We start from the raw sequence: 22,924 nt of genomic DNA, 5'->3' as shown, positions 1-22,924 counted from the left end.
AGTTTTTTTTTTTTTTTTTTTTTTTTTTTGGTACCAGAGATCGAACTTAGAACCTTGTGCTTGTGAGGAAGACAGCAGAACCACTGATCTAAATCCCTGGCCCTGGTTTTAACTCTATAATTTAAATTTTACTTTTAGTCATTTAGTACAATTACTTAGCTTAATAACATTCCCAGTTTTTTTGTAAGAGTCTAGTCATTTTTTTCCTGAGACCACCAATATAATTTGGGTGTGACCATAATAATTCCTGGAAAAACAACTGAAATGTCTTTAATACCCACAGTAGGTACTCTTAACCAGAGATGACTCATATCTACATTGTCTGTGAAATGATGAGGCATTTCCTTAAGACGCATAAAATAGTCTCATTGCCACCCCACATATATGCAATGAATTTTTAGGAAGGACATGGTTTCTTGAACAGTTTTTGCTGTTTTATCTCTGAACATTTACTCATTATTAGTACTTTCTTATTATACTGAATTAGCCTGTCATAATATGTAATTATTTACCATCTCATTACATATAGGTTTCTTATTAAGAAAAACTATATGACTTCATGAATATTATAAAGTACACTAATTTTGTTGCTTTTGGCCACCTTTTTTTCTTTTCAGTATGTTTCTCCTAGCTATAATATTTTAAGTGCTTAGAACACTTTGTTCTATCACCCTAATTATATCTGCCTCCTTATAGAGCCAGTTCTTATGTTTCCTTTTTCTTTTCCAACCTCAACTTCTCCAAATTCTTCAGTTTGTGTTTTGTTTTGTTTTATAAATGAAGTCCTGAACAACCAGGATCTAGCTAGCCAGTTCATAATTTTATAGCTAGGCCTGATGACTAAGACATTACACCTAAAATTGTTGTTTACATCTTTTTAAGAGAGAGGTTCTACAGTAAATATGTTAATCTAAAGCAGTGAAATTGATGGTTGTGTTGTTTGAAAGATTATTGACCCTTTACCAGTAGTCACATTTTCTAATATGTTTGCTATATATTTACATAAATACTAACTTTTAAAAGTTTGAGTTACTTTGAAATTCAACATCAAATTCACTTAAGTGTATTTCTCCTCCCTACCAGAAAATGTTCTGAGTTAGTATTTGGCTATTGCACTTTTAAATGTTAATCATAAAAAAGGCAACCTTAGCATAATAAATATTTACTGAGTATATATTATGACCTGATGGAGATAAATTCCTCCCCTCCCCCAGTACTGGGGATGGAACTCAGGACCTTGTGCTTATAAAGCAGGCATGGCGCCAATGAGCTAAATCACTGTCCCAAGATAGTTAAATTCTTAAAAGTTACTGGCCATAATAGTTTTAGTTTACAACCACTGTGATATTCTGTGTGCTTGAGATTTTTTTTTTCTTTTCTAAAACAGCTATAATGGGTTCCCAGTTCTTAGGAATAATTTATTTGAGAGACCTGAAGGATTTCTGCAAACACGGAAGAATAAATTTCCTTCAAAATCAAGTAGTCCTAATAGCCCTTCTCCCATGTTCAGAAGAACAAAACAGGTGCTTTGAAATTTTTGAATTATTCACATATTCAAATATTAGAATTCGAAGTAAATTTGATGCTCATCCTCCTTTAATATACTTTTCCACCCTGTGTAAAACTATTACTAGATTGTTGTCATTATGCATTCTGAAGAGTTTATAGTAATCCACCTTCAGAAGTATCCTAGTCACTTTTTCCTAGAACTTTATTTTAGATATTCCATAGTACATAGTCAAGAAAAGCTTGAAAATGTATTAGTTGCAAACAAATTTTCTTATGGAAGCATTGTAAAAGCATGTGATTTTTATTTGTTTAGCATTCATTAAATAAGGTAGCCTAAGTGTAAATGTACTAATGAGATTTTTGGTTGTTTTTTTTTCTAGGAAATTAAGTCAGCCCATAAAATTGCCAAGAAGTATTCTTCTATCCCTCAGATGTGGTCTAGGTGCCTGCTGCGCCACTGTTATGGGCTATGGTTTATTTGTCTGCCAGCTTATGTGAAAGTGTGTCATTCCAAAGTCAGGGCTCTGAAAACAGCCTATGATGTGCTTAAAAAAATGCAGTCAAAGAAGATGGATCCACCTGATGAGGTAACATTTATTCTTTATAACATCATTTTATCCTAGATTCATACATGTATTTTTGTTTCTGTACAACGTTCAACTTGTGTTTCAGGTGTGCTACCGCATTCTTATGCAGCTCTGTGGGCAGTATGATCAGCCAGTGCTTGCAGTTCGAGTACTATTTGAAATGCAGAAAGCTGGTGTTGATCCCAATGCAATTACTTATGGTTATTATAATAAGGTAATTATTTCAATTTAATGGAGAATTATTTTTGTAATTATAAAACCTTAGTTTAATGGCAGAAATGACTGATGCAGGGGTTATTTGCATTTATTTTAGAGTATCAAATTTATTTTATAAATTAATAATTTTGTGTTCTTCTGGTTATACAATCTACTTTCGTATTCTTTAGCTTAATTCTAGAGCCAGTGTATGTTCATTTATAAAAGTTATTTAATTAACTAATTATTTTATTGTTTTGAATGCATAGGCTGTTTTGGAAAGTACCTGGCCTTCAAGAAGTCGTAGTGGCTATTTTCTCTGGACAAAAGTAAGAAATGTTATTTTAGGAGTAGCACAATTCAAAAGAGCTTTAAAGAAACAGGCACACTTATCACAAACAACTCTTTCAGGTAATTAAGGAATATATGTGTTTTACTTTTTCTTCAAAATTAGTTTGAGTGGTTTGCATTTCATATTTTTTAAATGTTTTAATATTTTCAAGATATTGAATATTTTCTGGCTTTGATTACCATTAAGCAAATTCTAATACAAGTTGATGATCCCTTATCACAAAACTTGGGACCAGAAGTGTTTCACATTTGGGATTTTTTTTGGATTTTGGAATATTTGTATATACATAAATGAGATATCTCTGAGGTGGGACCCCAAGGTATAAATACAAAATTTATTTATGTTCTATATACACCCTGTACACATGGCCTAAACGTAATTTTATACAGTGCTTTTGGTGTGCCTGTATTGGATTGCGATCTGTCATATGTGATCAGGTGTGCGATTTTGCACTTGTGGTGTCACTTTGGCACTTAGAAAGTTTTGGATTTCAGATTTTTGAATTAGAGAAGTTCAGCCTGTATTAGTATACTCTTCCTATTTAAAAAAATATTTTTCTATTGTTAAATTAAAAGCCTTTGGTGATCTTATTTCAGTGTTTGTTGATAGTTCACAGGTTTCTTTGTGTTAGTTGTATTTTGCTGATTATGTGGCACTTTTCATGTTTATTATTACATTAGTAGTTTATTAGCTTGAACAACAAACTCTAATGTGTATTTTTGGTGTCTCATTGAGTAGTAAAATGCTATCAAATTGTGTTCTTAAGCAGATGGCAGTGACCTGGATACTGTTAGTCATGGCAGCATGGATAGTGGTCATGGGACACACACTGTGGAGCAGGCACCTTTTAATACGGGTTTAATCAAAGTGTATGCTACTGATGATAGATCTAGTACAGGTTTGTGTGTGCTTATGTATATATTCATTACAGTACATTTTCAAAACAAGATTTGCTAGCCTGTGTTCTTAAAAAAATTTTATTTATGGTGATATGCTAAACTGTCACTTTTTAATTTTGTATGTTAGGTACTTGATTTCATCCTGAATTTAAAAACTTCATGTAATTTTATTCATTCTTTGAGAGGTTGTAAAGTACTTTAATCAAGAATTTAGCTCATAATAATTTAACTCTGGGTAGCCACAGATCTCTTCATTATATCTTTTTTTTCTTTTTCTTTTTTTCTACTCCTCCTTCTTCTTCCTCCCTTCCCCTCTTTCTTCCTCCCTGCTTCCCCTGTCCCTTTTGTGTACATGTGGTGCTAGGGACTGAACCCAGCTCCTTACAGTGGTAGGCAAGTATTCCACCACCGAGCAACCCAGCCCCTTTGCCATTTCATCCTCTTGGATAATTCTTTGTAATTATGAAAATATTGCTACCTTTTATTTTTTGGTATGAGGATTGAACTCAGGCCCTTGTGCTTGTGAAGCAGACGCTGAAACCCCTGAGCTAAATCCCTGGCTTGCTAGCTTTCTTAAAAAAGAAACTTACAGCTCTGTTTCTCAGTAGTATTATAGCAGTGTTAATTTTCTGATTTTAACCTTGTAATGTGGTTATATAAGGTATCAGTAGGGAACTTGGATGAAGGGTTCCCCAAAAAGTCTCTATACTGTGGTATTTTTGCAAGTTCTTATGGGTCTTAAACTGTTTTTAAAATTACAGCTTTAAATATTAAAAATAGTATTCTAGCACTGAAGAGGGCATAGGCTTCATTGAAATGTAAGATTTGTATATAAGCCTTTTCTATTATTGAAACTAAGACATAAAAATATATTGTTTGCATTATTCTATTTTTATTATTACATTTTTAAAATTATACTTTATTTTAATATAGTATAAGCACAAGCTCTTAATAGAAACTTTAAAAATTGAAATATTACTGATAAAATTGAGAATTTTCATCTGCAGTGTCAACATTTTTTGATGTTTTCTTTTATTCCTACTTTAAGATTAATAAATGTAAGTGATTTTGTTGAAATGTAATGTTCATAGTAATTTTTCCTTGACTGGTTTTATTCCTTGATCATGCAGTGTGAATTTAATCAGTTATAGCAGTCATCCTCAGGCATTATCTCTGAAAAATAATGAGATCTTTTATTTTTAACTATGGCTTTTTATAAGTTTCTCTTAAAACAGTGCAAAACTTTATAAAATGAATTTCAAGATTATTTCACATATTTCTATTTATAATTTCTTTGTAAGTAGGACTTCAAAGCTTGATTAGAAAAAATGCAAACTCAAAATTACAACAAAGATATTGAAGTAAATACTTACTGGTATTCAATATAATTTTTTTAGGTTTCTTAAGTTTATGGAACAATTTTACTGTGTCCAATCATGGCAACCGTTTGTTTAGCAAATCTGGGAATTTGTTATACAAACAAAAAGATTAAGTTGGTGCCGGGCATGGTGGTTCATGCCTATGATCTCAGCCCTTGAGAAGCAGGGTCAGGAGGATCATAAGTTCAAGGATAGCCTAAGGTACATAGTGAGACCCTGTTTCAAAAGAAAACAATTCAGAACCTTGTCTTTTGATACTAATCTAGTGAAAACAATTTACTAAAAATGATAATGACCCTTTTTAATAAAACAAGTTGTTTTCTTAAATTGATGTAACTTTTGTTTTTTTAACTAACTTTAATACTAGATATTTTCTTGTTCCTGTATATTGGTGTCATCCTGCAGTTATTCATTTATATTCTGAAAAAATTAATTACTTACCAATAAATTTAAAGGAACTTAACTTCTTGGAGTCATTAGCTGTTCGGCTCCAATGGCCTGTGTATGAATGTCTTCTCCACTACTTAGGTGGAACACAGACCTTCCCCAGTGAAGAACATGGCCTGATTGATCTGTGTCTTTAGGTGCCCACATAGTTTGGCTGCATTATGGAGCCAAAAGTAAATTGTTTTGAGATTTCTTATATTATGGGAAATATGGTAGAGGTAGCTAACCAAATAGTGCTTTCAATTAGAAGTTATCCAGAGCACTAATGTGTTGCACCTAATTTCAGGTGCTTTCTCTAAAGAAGTATGATAAACAACATAGGGTTTTGTTTCTTTTTTTTTCCTAGATGGCCAGTCTGATCTTGGATATAATTCATTGTCTAAGGATGAAGTTAGACGAGGGGATGCATCTACTGAGGATATTCTAGAAGAAAAAGATAAAAAAGAGAGTGATTCTAGTTCCTGTAGGTATTGTTTAAGTTGAAAATGTGTAAAATTGTTAAGTTATATATTTATAACTCATGTTTCAGTTTCCATTTCCTACTATAACTCTTTCATTGTAAGCTTTCCCAACCATACAGATACTTCCAAACAGTTCTTTCATGTATGATCCCAATGGCAAAACGCTATCCAAATACTATGAGTGAATGATGTATATAGGTCACACAATACTCTTAATGTAGGAGAAATATAGGTATGCATTTATATACATTTAAACAGAATCTCTTTTCTGAGGTTTAGTAACACTTTTAGGTGAAGTTTTGTTATGGACCGTGATTTATAATTACCCCCCACTTCCTTCACCAAAAGCTCATTTTTCACAGCTGAAGAGAAAACACAGCCTTTGTGCATGAACTTCATGTATGACCAGTACTTGTAATTTGATCCATGCTTTGAGGACTCAAATAAGTGGAATGATTTATTTGTGGGTGACTTATAATGTGATAAAGAGGTATCCAGTATATCCTTATCACCAGTTTTCAGGTAGACATATTTAAAACTAAAGGCTACTTCTCTGTATGCCTCCTATAGTGTAGATTCATTTTATTAACAATTTCATTTTCATCTTTATAGTGTCAGAGAACGAGAGTGCAAAAGGAAGTGCTGACTGCCTTCCTAAGCTCAGTTATCACAGTTCTTCCAATATAGTCCGCCTCAATGGCACAAGTAATAACAATTCTGATAAAACATCAGAAGAATGCACAGGTGAGTTGAATAGAACATATTTGCTATGTGTAGTATGAATTGTACTATGACCTAGTGAATATTTATCTTTAATGAGTCTTAATTCTTCCCAGTTATTTTAAAAATGTATCTGTGCAACCTCTCATGGTATAGCTTAGTAGTTTGAGTTTTATATTTTGTAACATATTTTGTTCAAGCTTTTAGTATAACTAAGTATGTGACACACCTCCTACTATACACTGCCTTTGAGTTTGGACTGGAAGGGGGAAATAGGAGCAGGAGAGGTGATAAGTGTAAGGGTGCTGTACAGCTAGACAATTTTAAATGAAACTCTGGTTCTTTAGTTTGCATAGAGGCAAAGAAGAATAGCCCTTCAGATAGTTTAAGTAACATTACCCTTTATTTTTTTCTTTTCAAAGAGCCCCTTTTTGTTTATGGTAATGGGAGTTGTACCCAGGACCTCATATATGACAGGCAAGCACTCTACCACTGAGCTGCAAAATACTGTTATTTGGAGAGAGAGTCTTGTTGAATTACACAGGCTGGACATAAACTTGTGATCCTCTTGCCTCAGCCTCCCAAGTAGCTGAGGTTACCATCTACCACTGAACTCAGCTCAAAATGCTTTTTATATATTATTTTGTATTTCTCAGTACAACATTTATGTTAGTGAGAGGGAATATTAGCACTGCTTTTTTTTTTAAGTACTAGATATTGAACCCAGGACCTTTGCACTGAACTATGTTCCCAAGCTCTTTTTTGTCTTGCCCTTTGAGACTGGATCTTGCTGAGTTACACAGGCTGAGCTTAAACTTGGGATCCTTCTGCCTCAGCCTCCTGGAGTGCAGTGGTTTCATTTTTTTGTTTGGTTTTGTTTGGTTTTTTGGTTTTTTGAGGCAGGGTCTCCCTTGGTAGTTCAGGCTGGCCCTGAATTCGCAATGTAGCCCAGGCTGGCCTTGAACTCTTGGCGATCCTCCTGCCTCAGCCTCTTGAGTCCTGGGATTACAGGCATGTGCCACCATGCCCGGCTGGTTTCATCTTTTCATTACTGTGTGTTCACACTTGCTCTTGTCTTAGGATTTGCTTTTACAACCTTTTATGTAATATTATTATAAATGATCTTTTGATCCTGACATTTTGGTCAGAGTAATAAATACCTAATCATCTGGCTTTTGGTTACTCTATATGCTTAACAATTCAGTTTTATTATAAAAGCCTAAAATGGATTTCATTAGTATCAGTTAGAATTATTAGTTTGTCCTTGATATTTTTCACGTGAAAACTTTGCATTTGTTAAGTACTATGGATTTATCACTACTCCTAAAGACTATATATGTGATTTATAGCATGCTTATTTTTCTCAAAGGAAATTCAAAGTTAAGTACTTGTTCTAATATTGATTAAGGGACTGTGCCATCAATTTTCTTGACCTAACCTTTATTATAATATGGCCAGTGGTATCTCCAGGCATAATCTTATCTGTTCAAGACAGAAGGAATGGGAAAAAGAGTACAAACTACTCCTATCCCTTTGGTCAAGAAAGCAAAAGTTTTTCCAGAAATCTTCATAAACTACTCTCTGGAATTATGTCATAAGCCACCTGGGACTAAGGAAGTTAAATCATCTGTTGGTTCTGTGTTAGAGGCATGCAGAATTCAGCCTAGTCTGGTAGAATTTAGCATGTATGCAGATTTAGAATTGGGTAAACTTCTTTCTCCCCCATCCCCAGTACCAGGGATCTAACTCTCTAACTCAGGACCTTGCACTTTTGAGGCAGGTACAGCACCACTGAGCTAAATCCCTGGCCCTTGGGCAAACTTTTTTATAAAAGGTCATAATAAATATTTGGGTCTTTTCAGGCCATATTATAATCTGTTATCTTTTCTTCAGTATACATATGTGATTTTTATAGCCCTTTACAAATACAAAAACCATTAACTATACCAAAAAAGAAAAACAAACAAACAAAACAAAAAACAGGCCTTAGACCAGATTTGGCTCAGAAGTATAATTTGCCAATCCATGAGTTAGCCTAATAACCAGCTTTGTCTTTGGACCATAGCATAGGGCTGACTTTGCAAAGAACCCTGAACATTTATTTGAATGCAGTTCCAGAGTATTATATTTGAATTACAAAATTCCTCTAAGCTCTTTATAATTTTAACCTGTCAAACAGAAGAGTTCCCAGGATATCAGAAGAAACTAGGTCTTGGTTCATGTCCTCAATTATAAACTGATAAAAGAAAAAATTGTCTCCCTTATATCTCTTGTTAATGGTACGTGCTTATTAAACAACAATAGTTTCTAATCTTTTATGGCCTTGCTGTTACCTTTTATCCCCTGCATGTATCACATGGCAGGAGAGAAAAGGCACATTTTTACTAACTGCCTAATTATAGAGTTGGTTTCTTTTGTTTTGTTTGGTTTTGTTGGTACTGGGGATTGAACTCAGGACCTTTTCCTTGCGAGGCAGTTGCAGCACCACTGAGCTAAATCGCAGCCCTATTTACAGAGATCTAATTCTGTTGAGTAATGTATGTAAAATAAGTAATTGACAATAATGTACCTAGATTAATGCTTTGTAATACTCCCAAATTATAAGGATGATTAAAGATAATAGTAGCCTAGATTTCTGCATTCAGCATTATTAACTAAGAAATTTGGTAGGAAGCAGTGAACAGTGTTTCTGAATAAGGTGAGGTGGCCACGCACGTTTCCCTGGTATAAACTTGGCAGTCAATATGTTAAGCAAATGAAAAATTATTTGTCTATGTCTATAGCCCCAAAGGTTTGGTGATTTTAAAATTTTATTTATGGATAAAGTCAGTAGAACTACTATCTGTTAGGTTTGGTTTGGGGATTTGGGGATTTGTTTTTCATTTTAGTAAGCAGAAGACTCAGAATCTCAAGCTCATCCAACACAAGCACAGTTGTATAGCTATGGTCATTTCATCCATGTAGTGGAATTAATGTACATTTATTATTATTAAATGTAAATCTCTCTGTGTGGTTCTGGGGATTGCACATGCTAGGCAAGAGCTCTGACACTGAGCTACATCCTTCGGCCCCCTGGCTTTTTATTTTTTGAAACAAGATCTCACTAAGTTGCCCAGGCTGGTCTTGAACTTTTGATCCTTAAGCATTAGCCTCCCAAGTAGCTGGAACTGCAGGCATACACCACTGTACCTGCCTTAAATATAAATCTCAATTGTCTAAGTTTTTTAGAAGTATGTCCTAATGTCTAGGAGCAGAACTTTATAGTTAAACAAATCTGGATTCAAATCACAATTCTATCATTTAAGGACTGGATAACTTAAATCTTGAGTATTTTTTTCTTAACCCATAAGAATATTGAAATGTTTGCAGTAGATAATATAAGTAAAGTGCTTAAAATGATATATGTCAAATAATGAAGACAGTGAGTACCTCTTAAGATCATTTTCACTACTAGAACTTTAAATATTTAAGATAACTTACATTTACACATTACATTTTCGTGGCTAAAAGTACTTTTTTCATTTTTCAGAAAGCATACGTGAGCAGCTCTTAATGTCAACTCTTGAGGATACAAATGAAACAGGAAACATTCAAAGTAGATGCTTCAGGAAAAGACATAAAAGTGACAATGAACCTAATTTGCAGCAACACTTGGCCTGGGGAACTAGAAACCGTAATCTTAGTGGAGGTGTATTGATGGGATTTATGCTGAATAAAATTAACCAAGAAGCAAACCCTGGAGATATAGTTGAAAAATTAGGAGCTGATGCAAAAATTCTTTCAAATGTTCTCTCAAATAGCACAAGACCAAATAGCCTTGATATTGGAAAGTCACCTTTAAGATCAAAAAGAAGCAGTCTAGAAAAGGAATCTAGTGATGATGATACACCTTTTGATGGTCCTAGTTGTTTGTCAGATAAAGTGGATTCTGCTGTTATTTTTGACTTAGAAGATTTAGATAATGAAGCAGACAGATCAAAAGTGGAATATGTTGCTACACAAAATCCCAGGAGGATTCAGCGTATGAACAGCAGCTTTTCAGTAAAACCTTCTGAAAAAACCGATGTTGCAACAGGATTTGACCCCCTCTCTCTTTTGATTGCTGAGACTGAACAGCAACAAAAAGAAGAAGAGGAGGATGATGAAGATGACAGCAAAAGCATTTCAACACCATCTGCTAGGCGTGATTTAGCTGAAGAAATTGAGATGTATATGAATAACATGAGCAGTCCTTTGACAAGTCGTACACCGAGCATTGATTTACAACGAGCATGTGATGATAAATTATCCAATAAGAAAAGTCCAACATTGATCAAGGCAGGTAGAAGATCTAGCCTGCCTCCTAATTCTCCTAGGCCTGTGAGACTTACTAAATCTAAAAGTTACACAAAAAGTGAGGAGAAAACAAGGGATAGACTCTGGTCTTCTCCAGCTTTCTCATCTACTTGCCCATTTAGGGAAGGATCTCAAGATACATTAACCCATCCATCACCTTCATTTAACTTAGATACATTGCTAGTACCAAAACTAGATATTCTAAGGCATAGTATGTTTACTGCTGGGAAAGGAGTTGCAGAGAAAGCCAGCAAATGGTACTCAAGATTCACCATGTATGCCACAACATCCAAGGTAAGTTTGGCTAGTATTTGCTGCTTTTGCTTTCGTACATCCTCCACCACCACTGTAAGTCTCTGACTTGCAAAGATGTCTGTTTTAACGATTCTCCTTAAACATAGCTTTATAAAAAGGACTTACAGGATGTGTAAGGTTTGTAAGCATCAAAATTTAAACTGAAAGGATGACTTTACAAAGAAGGAAAATTCACTTTAAAGCCACATTTATAGTTCAATTTTGAAAAGCAATGATTTTTAGCTGCAGTAAGTTTGTGTTTTGTGAAAGTTTAATGACTAAGTTTCAGAATTTCCTTTAGGGTGCAGTTTTTTAGATAGTGTACATTGTATAGTATGCCTTCAGAATTACCAGCCATGCATATAATTTCTCTTCCTGGTAGGCTGGATTTAACAGCAAATAAAATGCAGAAATAGAAAACTTAATAAACTAGATGGTGAATCGATAGAAAATATTCACACTGAGACAGGAAGAAAATAGAAAATATAGCAAAGAGTATGGAGGTCAGAATTTGAGTTAATTCATATAATGGAATTCAAAAAGAAAAAGAAAATAATGAGATATAACAAACATTTATAAAGTTAATTACCAAGAATTTTCCAGAATTGATTAAAGATGTCAACTCACATATTGAAGAAGTTTTGCAAGTGTCAAGCAGAATATAAAGAAAATCATACTTAATTGCCTAGTATTAAAATAAAGATGAAATACAAAGCAAAAGTATTAAAAGGTGCTACAGAAAAGATAAATTATCTTCAAAAGATTGATAAACTGAACAGAAAGTGTGGTATCAGAAAGACATAAAGTGCCCAACAAAATGACTCCCAACCTATTGTATCATACCCAGCAAAAACATTTTTCAAAACCTGCAGTGAGAGTTCTGAGTTTACTATGGTAATATAAACTGAGCCATTATAGCTTATCCTTGCTCCCTACTGATTAAAATAAAGTACTCCAGATGAATTATTTAAAACACCTAGAAAATTATCCTAAAAATATAAAACAAGAGCTGGCAGATTATGGGGAAGGATCCACACAGAGGTGAGTTTCCCAGTTTCTTTTCTCTTGCCTCCTTGCTTCAGAGGTAGTCACAGTGTGCCACAGCTATTCTAGCAGCCAGACTTTCAAGAGAAACCCATATTTCCTGCCTAGTGAAATAAAGGAAAAGATCCTGTATGGATTGAAGTGTTTGAAGAAAATCCCACACAACTCTCAGTTTGAGTTGCACATACATGGGATAGATGTAAAACATCACACAAAGACTTACTAGAGAACTGACCTAAAAATTGCCTGTTAAAAATAAAAAACATGAAAAAAACACAATCTGGATGTATTTAGCATGTCTGTTAAAACTAAAACATCGGCATTTTCCAACATAACATTTACAGTGTCTAATATAAAATTAAAAATTATTTGATATAAAGAACCAGAAAGGTTTTGGGAAAGCTCAGTGGTACAGTGCTTGCCTAGCATGTACAGTGCCCTTATATTCACCACAAAATACCCAAAACAAACCCCAAAAAGATGTGTCCAGTTCTCAAGAGTAAGACAACCCCAGAATGACCCAGATGTTAGGATTATCAAGTAGAAACTTTAAGGCATCTATTATAACTAGGTTCCTGAAGTATTGAAAAATGTTTGAAATAAAAGAAAGGAATTCTCAGCAAGAAATACAAATTAAGATAAAATTTTATAACTAAATAAACTCATTGAATGGGTTCAGTAACAGTATGGAATTGACAGCTAAAGGAGTCAGTGAGGGCCAAGGATTTAGCTCAGTGGTACCACCGCCTGCTTTGCAAGCACAAGGTGTCCTCAGTTCAATCCCGGGTCCAAAAAAAAAATAAAAAAAAAAAAGTTAGTGAACTTAAAGACCAAGTAATAAAAAAAAAAAAAAAGAACAGTAATAAAAATTACCCAGTTTGAAGAACAAGGAGATAAAAGACTTATAAGTGCACAGAGCCTCAGAGATGTATGGGACAATATCAGAAGGAATAAATAATATGTATGGGGAGGATGTTTGAAAAAGTAATGTCTGAACCTCCCCAAATTTGGTGAAGGATACAGATTTATAGATACAGGATAAACAGCAAACGATAGAAGGGAAAAAGTTAAAACCAAACCTGAAAAAAAATTGTTTTTAAATCCACAACTGCACACCTCATAAGCTGCTAAAAGCCAAAGCTGTCTATCGCTTAATAAGAAAACAACTTCTGGAGAAAAAAAATTTTTTTTGAAAACTACAAAAGAAAAATTACACATTTACCTATGAAGAAGTAAAGATTTGAATGACATGAATTTTTTATCATAACCTATGGAGAGAAGAATTCAATGGAAACATTTTTAACATGTAGAAAGAAGAGATCTGTCAACCTAGAATTCTATATCCAGTGAAGTACTCTTTAGGGATGAAGGTAAAAAATAATGATTTCAAATAAAGAAAATTCATCTATAGCATGCTTGCTCTACAAGATATGCTAAAGGAAGTTCCTCGAGTTGAAAAAGAATAGCAGGAAAAAAAGCTGAATCTTTGGGAAGGAAGGAAGAGCAAGACAAATGATAAACAGCTGGCTAATGTAAAACATTGCTTTCTTGGCCTCTTAAATTCCTTGACAAACTTGTAACTGTCCGACACAAAAATTATAGTCTCATCTCATGGGGTTTTTTTCTTTTCTTTTCTTCCATTACTGAGGATTGAATACAGGGTTTCATGCTTGCTAGGCAAGTGCTGTACCACTGAGCTACATCCCCTACCTCAGGTTTTCAATATATATAGATGTTTGACAGTAGCAAAAGGACTTATCTGACTGGTCTTATGTATATACTGATACAATACTAATTCTAAGTAAACCATAGACTATTAGGTATTTGTAGTGTAATCCCTAAAACATCCACCTTAAAAATACAAAGAGAGGCCAAGGATTTAGCTCAGTGGTGCCACGCCTGCTTTGCAAACGCAAGGTCTTGAGTTCAATCCCAGTACTGGGAAAAATTTTTTTAATTAATAAAAATACAAATACAAAGAGCCAAGTATGGTAGCACATTCCTATAATCCCAGTACTGGGGAAGCTGAACAAGGAGGATCACCATGACTTTGAGGCCAGCCTGGGCTACCTAATGAGGTCAAGGCAAGCCTGAATTACAAAGTGAGACCCTGTCTCAAAAAAAAATAATAATAAAAATGCAAAGAGAACCAAAAAGCCAATAAAATTTTTAAATAGGACAAGAAAGAGAAAAGAGAAATAGTTGTCCTTAATCCGGTTCATATCAGTAATTAAATAGTAGTCATCTAAACACCTCAAAAGACAGGTTTCTGACAAAGTAAGAACTTACATGATGCCTATATGATATATACTTTAAATATAATGAAATGAATAGGTTAAAAGAATGGAAGACAAAAAACTGTTTTGCAAACAGCATAAGCTTTAGGTGGTAATTTTGACATCAGAAAATAAATATCAAATTTTATTTTATTAGAGACAAAAAATCTTTATAATAGTAACAGTTCACCAGGAAGATAAAATTATCAAAACAATGCCGCAAAAATTGACAGAATTAAAGGAGTTCTAAAACCTTGGTTGGTTATTTTTAGACCTTTCATGAGCTGTAGAAAGAGCTAACAAAATTGGTCAAGACATAGATCTGAACAACATAATTAGCAACCATGATACAGTTGCTTTTTAAAAAATATACATTATTCAGTGACTGCATAATGTATGTTCTTTGTAAATGCACATGGTACAATAAACTATAGCTGTAAAGCTCAATGAAAAGGATCAAGATAAAAGGGCATTCTAAGAATTATTAAACACCGCTAAGGAAATTTAGAGGAGATTTAAATGGAGAAATACTCTACTTCTATGGACTTATTAAAGGGTCAATACTAAGATGTAGTTAAGATTGTTAAGATGTAAGCTGGGCATAATAGCTCACTCTGGGAGCCTGAGGCAGGAGAATAATAAGTTTGAACCCAGCCAGGGCAATTTAGCAAAATCCTATCTCTTAAGCATAAACAGTTTTTAAAAAGGAACCGAGGATGGGCTGGGGATATGGCTCAGTGGTTCCATCACCTGCCTCGCAAGCAGAAGGACCCGAGTTCGATCCCCAGTACCAAAAAAAAAAAAAAAAAAAAAAGGAACTGAGGATGTAGCTCAGTGCAAAGGCCCTGGGTTCAAACCCCCAGTACCAAAGGGGAGGGGATTTCTTCCCAGACAGATACATAATTTCAACACACTGTCAAGATTCCATCAAAGTGTTTTAGAAATGGACAAGCTCACTGTAAAATTCATACAGAATATTAGAAATTCCATGTTTTTGAAAGCAAAAACAGAGCTAGAGGCAGACTTCCTAATTTTAAAATTTGAAATAGCTATCAATACAGTGATACTGGTATAAACAGATTGTTAAATAAAGGAAATAAAATGCAGAGTCCAGAAATTAAGCATTATATTTATGGTCATATGAGTTTCAATAAATATGCCAGGGCAGTCAGTCCAACAGAGAAATGACCATTTTTTCAACAAATTGTGCTGGGAAGATTGGATAGCCACATGCAGATAGGCGAATTTAGGCATTCACCTTGCAAACAGAAATTTACTGCAAAGGATCAAATGCCTAAATGTAAGAGCTAAAACTACAAAAATCTTAGAAAAATTTCAGGACCGTAGGTTAAAGTACTAATCCACTTTTGGCCATGATAATGAGATAACAAATGCAGACTACATATGAAAAAAAAGTTTATTTAGCTTGGGGTTTTGAAGACTGAAAATTCAACTGGCGTAGCTCAGACTCAGAGCCACCCCTTGACTGCATAACCTCATGGCATTGATAACAATGGTAGGATCACATACTGCAGCATGTGAATGATTGCATCTCAGAGTCAGAAGCAGACAGAGCTGAATAGGGTCAAGCTTGCTCCTTTAATAACTACCCTCTTGGAGAATTCAGGAGATTGCCTCAGAACCACCTTCCAAAAGCATGCCCTGCTGACCTCTCACTAGGTCCTGCCATTCTAAGTACTGTACTGCCACCCTGAGGACCAAGTGTTCAGTCACATGAACCTTTGGGGGAATACAGTTATCCAAGCTATAACAGTAGAGTATCAAAAGTACAGTCTATACAAGAAGTGGTAGACATTTTCAAAATTGTGTGCTCTAAAAAAATATCAGTAAGATGATGAAAAGGCAAGCCACATACTGGGAAGAGCTATGCAGATCACTTATCTGATAAAAGACCTTGTATCCATAATATACAGTTTACACAATTCAGTGAGAAAGCAGGCAACCTAAGTAAAAAGTGGGCATAAACTTCAGCAAAGAAGATACGTGATGGTTAAACATCACATAAGAAGCAGCCTCGCTATAATATAACATTTCATACCCACTAAAATGGCCATAACACTGACCTTAAATTAGTCCACTGATTGGAATTAACATGGTTCTGGGTAGCACCACCCAAAAGGCTGTTAGCCTGAATGGGATATAAAGGCAGGCTTGCTGCTACTGTTGCTGCTGCTGCTGCTGCAGCTGCTTACTGATTCTCTGTCTCCTGCATGCTTGCCATGGAATATTTTTCCTTTATGGCCCCCTGCTATGCCACCCTGCCTTGGAGACAGCTGACTATGGAGTCAAACCTCTGTAAATTGTCAGCTGAAATGAACCTTTGCTCCTTTTAAAATAAAGAAAATGGTCATAACCTAAAAGTCTAGGAATAACTGCTGAGGGTGTGGAGAAATGGGAACCCTCATACATTGCTGGTGGGAGTAAAACACTTGGGAAAGTAATTTTGCAGTTTCTTAAATGAACGGCAAAAGTTTAATACAGAGCCCAGCAGCATCTTGGTATCCAGCCAAGAGAAATAAAAATAGTCTGCACTGGGCCAGGGATTTAGTTCAGTGGCACCGCGCCTGCCTCACAAGCACAAGGTCCTGAGTTTGATCCCGGTACCAGAAAAAAAAAAAAATCTGCACAAATTTTCATGCCAGCATTCTGGGTTTTTTGTTGTTTTGGTTTGTTTGGGTTTTTTTGTTTGTTTGTTTGTTTTTTGATACCAGGGATCAAACTTGGATCCTTTCACTTGCAAGGCAGGTGGCAGAACCATTGAGCTAAATCCCCAGCCTTCATGCTAGCATTCTTAAAAAACTAGAAACCAAATTTGTATTAGCTGAACAATAAAATGTTACAGCTACACAAAATGAAATACTAGTCAGCAGTGAAAAGTAATACCGATAGGTGCTAAAATAAAATCATTGAATTTCAAAAAGTGCTAAGTGCAAAGACCAAACATTGTATGAAATTCAGTGATACAAAATGTCCAGAGGAGGTTGATCTATAGAATAGTACATATGTGATTGCCTGGGACTTGAGGGAAGGGGAATGGAGATTAACCATGAATAGATATGAAAGCTCTTACTGGGATGGTGAAAATGTTTTAAAGCAAGAAATATTTTAAACCCAGGTAAATTAACTATAAAGTTATTGAATTGCATATCTAAAGTGAGTGAGTTTGTAGCATATAAATTATATCAATAAAGTTTCTAAAAAATATTTTCTCACCAGAGTGGAATTCAATTACAAAATAATCATAAGATGTCAAGAAAAACCCAAAATTCTAAATAATTATGAGCCAGACATAAAATCATAAAGGAAATTAGAGTTATCATTTGGGAAGGATGAATGAAAATGCAAAACATCAAAATTTGTGGGACTCAGCTAAGAGGTGTTTAGAGATGAACTTAAAGCTTCAGATATTGTGTAGAAAATAAAAAATTTTTAAGTCAGTATTGATGGTTCACCATAAGAGGCTAGAAAAATAAGAACTAAGTAAATAGAAAAGAAATAATAAAGATAGGACAAAAATCATTAAAACTGGAAAAATAAGACAGAAGATTAATGAAACCAAAAGCTGATTCTTTAAAAAGAACAAAATTGACACCCCCTCAAGTGATCAAGAACACAAACTGATTCTTTAAAAAGAACAAAATTGACACCCCCTCAAGTGATCAAGAACACAAACCATTAATCCTGTAAAGACTCCCAGTCTGATGGTGCTATTTCTTACACTTAGTAAAATCATGTTAGCCAAAATGATGAAAATCTTAGTTCTCATTTGAAGAAAAATGGATTCACCTTGAAATCATATGCTAACTGAAATAAATCAGACCCCAAAGGTTAAGTATGTGATTTCTCTTACATGGGAAATCTAAATCTAAATACAGAAAATTAAAAGATAGATAGAAACGGAAATAAAGTTTGTAGAAAAAGAACAGAGATCTGGGGATAAAGAGAAGATGGGAGAGTGGGGAAGGGAAGAAGTAAGAGGGATCAAGATGTAATACACACATATATATCATTTCCCCGTGAATAATGTGTATTGCAAACTAAAAAACTAGTTCTGAGAATATTAACAAGTTCAGTTTTTTCTATGATTTGCTTACAACACATTATTCTGTGACCCTAAAATGTGAGACTTTCTCCCCACAAACAAGTTGGCAGTCATTTCTGTAGCAGATATTTGCTGGTTGTCCTGTAATTTAGTTCCATTCCAGCACACTGTTCCTGGAGATAGCAGTCAGATCCCATACATTAAAGACTTGTCCCCTAAGATTGGTTTAGAAGCCAGCTGCAGGTAGTTTTATCCTGTATTTCTGACTGCCCTGTTATAAGTCTGGGTTCCCAGACTCTCCTTAGGTTTTATTTTATTTTTCTCCAAAGGTTTTATTAACTTGCCTATGAGGCCCATAGAACTCAAAGAACTACTTAGGTTCACCAGTTTCTTATAAAAGATCTGAAAAAGAATATAGATAAAAGAGATGTATAGGCTTCAGGTATACGGGAAGATCTGCCGAAACTCTATGTTTTCTGCTACTTTCCCCACGACCTTTCCCACTCCATGTGTTCAGCTGTCCAGAAGCATTCCAACCCCTGTCCTTTGGGTTTGTGGAGATTTCATTAAATAGTCAGGGTTGAAGCATGGGCAACCACATAACAGTGTGTTTAGACAAAAAGGGTATGATCTTATGTTAACAGACGGGAAACCCAGCAAAGCCTGTGCTGATTCTTCTTGGCCCCTCTTCCACATATCCTTCCTCCCGGGTATAAGGCAGGATCCATTCTGAATTAGAATCCTTATGTTCTACTGTCAGACCAGGTAGTTCAGAGAATTCCTACCTGAACAGTTCCAAGACAGGGCAGGATTAGAGGCTGTTTTTCATTTCTGTGACCCACCTTGGAGGTGACAAATTAGTTCCTATAGCCTACCTTGCAGCGGAAAAAGTAGCAGGTAGAAAGGCAGGAGAGGGTCAGAGAAATTTTGCCTTTTGAGACCTAAAGCTCCCCAGCATTGTTGTGGCAGACCATCTTTCACTTTTATCACTGTAAAGCTGTGCTGGAATAATGAGTGCTGTGGACGTTAACAGAAACTGTGAGGGAAAACTGAAAAAACTATCGTAGCTCACTAGTCCAGTGACAGACCCACTGAAAGTACTAAATAACTGGTATATTATTGTTATAAGTAAGGAAACTTATAGTCTTATTAAATTTTTATTGTCTCCCAATGTAAAATAATCTTTTTTAAATTTTCCTTAAGCCTGAATAATCTATAGTTAGAAAAATTTATTCCACTTACTATGTCATGTAGTTCTTTTTTTAAAGGAATAGAACAAGACCTGTAGTTCAGGATGCTAAAATGCACATTTATCTTGCCACCTCAAAATTCCATTAACATGACAGAAACATATGGGAATATACATCCATCATAGTCATGAAAATAGAAAAGTGTGCTATCAGCACCTCAGACATTCTTAGACCTTTCTGAAAATTAGCATGTAAAATTAAATTAAAGGAGATGCCTAAAGATAAGACAGCCTCCATAGTCACAGGGGAGCCAGGCATGTGTGCTCCTATAATCCTAGCACTTGGGAGGCTGAGGCAGAAGGATTGCCATGAGTTCAAAGGCAACCTGGGCTACATAGTGAGTTCTGTGCCAGTCTAGGTTACATATGAGAACTTGTCTTTAAAAAAAAGAGTCACAGGGGAGACTGGCCACCATGATGAAAGCTGCTTACTCATGAAGCCCAGATGAACAAGCCAAGATGTAATTAGCATGGTAATCAAAGTCTGCAATAAGTCCTGACTTAGGAATGAGTCCCATTCCAGAAGAACATTTATAAATCAAATTCTTTTTGGGGTTTTTTTGTTTGTGTGTTTGTTTGTTTTGGTACTGCAGATTGAACTTGGGTCCTTGCATTTGCGAAGCAGGCAGCGGAACCACTGAGCTAAATCCCCAGCCCCAAATTCATTCTAAGTCCAACAAAGTGAGCCTTATATCCCTTTGACACAAATATACCATGTAAAGCATTAAAAAACTAAACACTGTGCCTGCCTTGCAAGTAAGTGCAAGGTCCTGAGTTCGATCCCCAGTACCAAAAAACAAATACTATAAATAAACTTTAATTTTACAGTTACTTTAAGATGATAGTACAGTACAACTATAAATAAACTATTTCTACTTTTATATTGTCCTTTAAGTGGGTGGTGCAGTACTTTTACTTTTGTTTCCATGGTTATTGCTTTACACTTCCTAGCAGTCTCCTCCACGTCATTGATTTTCCTCTTGCTTCCGGGCATCCTAGGCTCTGATTGAGCACCGTACTACTGTGCACTGTCACACTGTACAGTAAACACAGCGGCACAACTCTGACAGTGTCCAGCAGATATGTGAGCTACTTCCATGACTTGCTCACAACTGCAGATGTTCGTAATGCAAGGTCTGTTGTATTTGTGAAAGTTCACAATTCAAATATTTGAAAGTCTGGGACTTAATGTACTTGAGGTATATTCAGGATAGGTGTTTTTCCTCTTACAGAAGTAGTTACTTAATGGCTCTAGGAAAAAAAAAAACAGGATGTCCCCCCTCAAAAAATCTGAAAATACCACATCTCAAGTCTAAGGATGAAGGAGAGTATTAAGACTTGTGTCTAGATGTGCCTCCCAAACTTCATGCAGGCATAGGTGAGGCTTTTTCAGAGGTAGCCAAATCTGGAATGTGATTAATTCATGGTGCAGTGCTAGGAGTAAGGGTGGGTGATTACTAAATCTGTCCACTGATTGATTTGGCACCACCCTAATACAGTACAATACAAGGGACAGAAAGAGGCTTGTCTTTGTTCCTTGTTTTCTTCCTTTGCTACCTTCTACCCACTGTGAGCTGTTTCTCCTCTGCAATGCCTGTCTGCCACACAACCCTGCCTTGGAGCCAGCCCATTATGAACTGGAACCTGTACAAACTGTGAGCTAAATAAACCTTTTCCCTTTTAACTTTGGGGGTCAGGCATTTTGTCTCAGCCATGAGAGAAAAGTAACTAAGAAGAAGAGATTCTAAATACAGGCATTGACATGAAAGAAGCCACGCAGAGGTCAAAGTAATTTCAAAATCCTACAACCAACTGAGAACTTTTTTTTTTTTTTTTTAAGGAAAGTCCCGTTATATTTAAATATACTGAAGTACCCACCAACCAAAGTAAAATCTTTCTTCCTGGGACTATCCTATAAATTCTCTTCTTACTCCCCATGCATGCACCCCAAAGATTGACCTGCTTGCAGACATGCCCATTTGCAGTCAGTTCCACCACTCAAGGAAGAGAGTTGTTACTGAAACAGATTTTTACAACTGCTGAGTGTTTTTATCAGCCTAGTCTTTCATTACTAAATATGTATGGACATTTCTATAAACGTGCAAGAAGGACTTGATAAAAATTTAGGCCAAACCCTAACTTAAAAATGTTTTTAAACTGATAAGAAGTTACTATACTTGATCTTAGCCAAAAGGCTGAGAAGCAATTAAAAATGTTTTTAGAAAGCTGGGATAGGAAACTTAAATTAGCTTGATAAAGTATTAAATAACTATTAAATACTATACTTGAGGGTGAAACCTTGTAATCATTCCTTTTAACCTCTATCAAGGTAAGGAAGCATGCTAACACCTACACCATTCAGCAGTATTCTGAATTTTCTAACAGTGCCAGAAGACAAAAGGAATGAGAGAAAATTATTGCAAAAGAATAAAATTGCAGAAGTATTCACACACATGAGATTATGTCCTACCACTGAAAAACTGAACCAGTAAAATGGCAAGAAAGAAGCATTTTTAAAATAACTCGCTTATATGTAACAATAGCCAGTTGGAAAAATGACAAAATTTAAAAAAGAAAAACAGTAATTGACCATAGTTCAAACCTAAAGTATCTAGAAGCAAAACCAATATGAAATAGCATGTGCATGAGTGGAACTATTAAGACTTTGCTGAGGGATATAATGGATTGATTGATTCAACATTGTAGTGGTACAAGTTCTTAATCAAGGTAGTCCAGTGAAAATTTTTTTCAAAAAAGGAAATGATCAAACCAAATAGCAGTGCCTGATGAGCCATAGTTCACCAGTCAGAATCAACCTAGATCAGGAGAAAGTATTGATAAACAAAAACGGGGGACTACTCACCCAAATATTAAAGCGAACCTGAAACAGGCCAGGGATTTAGCTTAATGGCACCACACCTGCTTTGCAAGCACAAGGTCCTGAGTTCAATCCCCAGTACCAAAAAAAGAAAAAAGAAAACTAATAATATATATCTTTTCAAACTATTCTGTTACGGATGAGATCAGGTGCATTCCAGGTGGTATGGCTGTAGACTGCCAATGGTATTATGGAAAAGAATAAAACAATTCTAATATCATCTTGGACAGGGAAGG

General features: G+C 35.2%; 1 protein-coding gene and 1 pseudogene across 6 annotated transcripts in view; one reads left to right on the top strand and one right to left on the bottom strand.

The window, feature by feature from the left end:
* Positions 1-22,924, top strand: part of Dennd4a (DENN domain containing 4A) — a 102,496-nt gene that overhangs the window by 66,554 nt on the left and 13,018 nt on the right. For 2 of the 6 annotated variants that reach the window (XM_010643262.3, XM_010643260.3), the window contains exons 15-22: positions 1,388-1,523; positions 1,890-2,096; positions 2,182-2,310; positions 2,561-2,702; positions 3,413-3,541; positions 5,715-5,831; positions 6,442-6,573; positions 10,079-11,178. In XM_010643262.3, coding sequence (XP_010641564.1) covers positions 1,388-1,523; positions 1,890-2,096; positions 2,182-2,310; positions 2,561-2,702; positions 3,413-3,541; positions 5,715-5,831; positions 6,442-6,573; positions 10,079-11,178 — 2,092 coding nt within the window. Of the gene's footprint in view, positions 1-1,387; positions 1,524-1,889; positions 2,097-2,181; positions 2,311-2,560; positions 2,703-3,409; positions 3,542-5,714; positions 5,832-6,441; positions 6,574-10,078; positions 11,179-22,924 lie in introns of all 6 variants that reach the window. The other 4 variants (XM_010643261.3, XM_010643259.3, XM_010643264.2 and 1 more) reach the window with 2 other exon arrangements.
* On the bottom strand, positions 21,885-22,017 carry LOC117283416 (annotated as a pseudogene).

The sequence above is a fragment of the Fukomys damarensis genome, unplaced genomic scaffold, assembly GCF_012274545.1.
Source record: "Fukomys damarensis isolate Sample0158 unplaced genomic scaffold, DMR_v1.0_HiC HiC_scaffold_25, whole genome shotgun sequence".
NCBI classification, from domain to species: Eukaryota; Metazoa; Chordata; class Mammalia; order Rodentia; family Bathyergidae; genus Fukomys; species Fukomys damarensis.
Note: the sequence above shows the minus strand (reverse complement) of the source record. Positions and strands in the feature narration are given on the sequence as shown.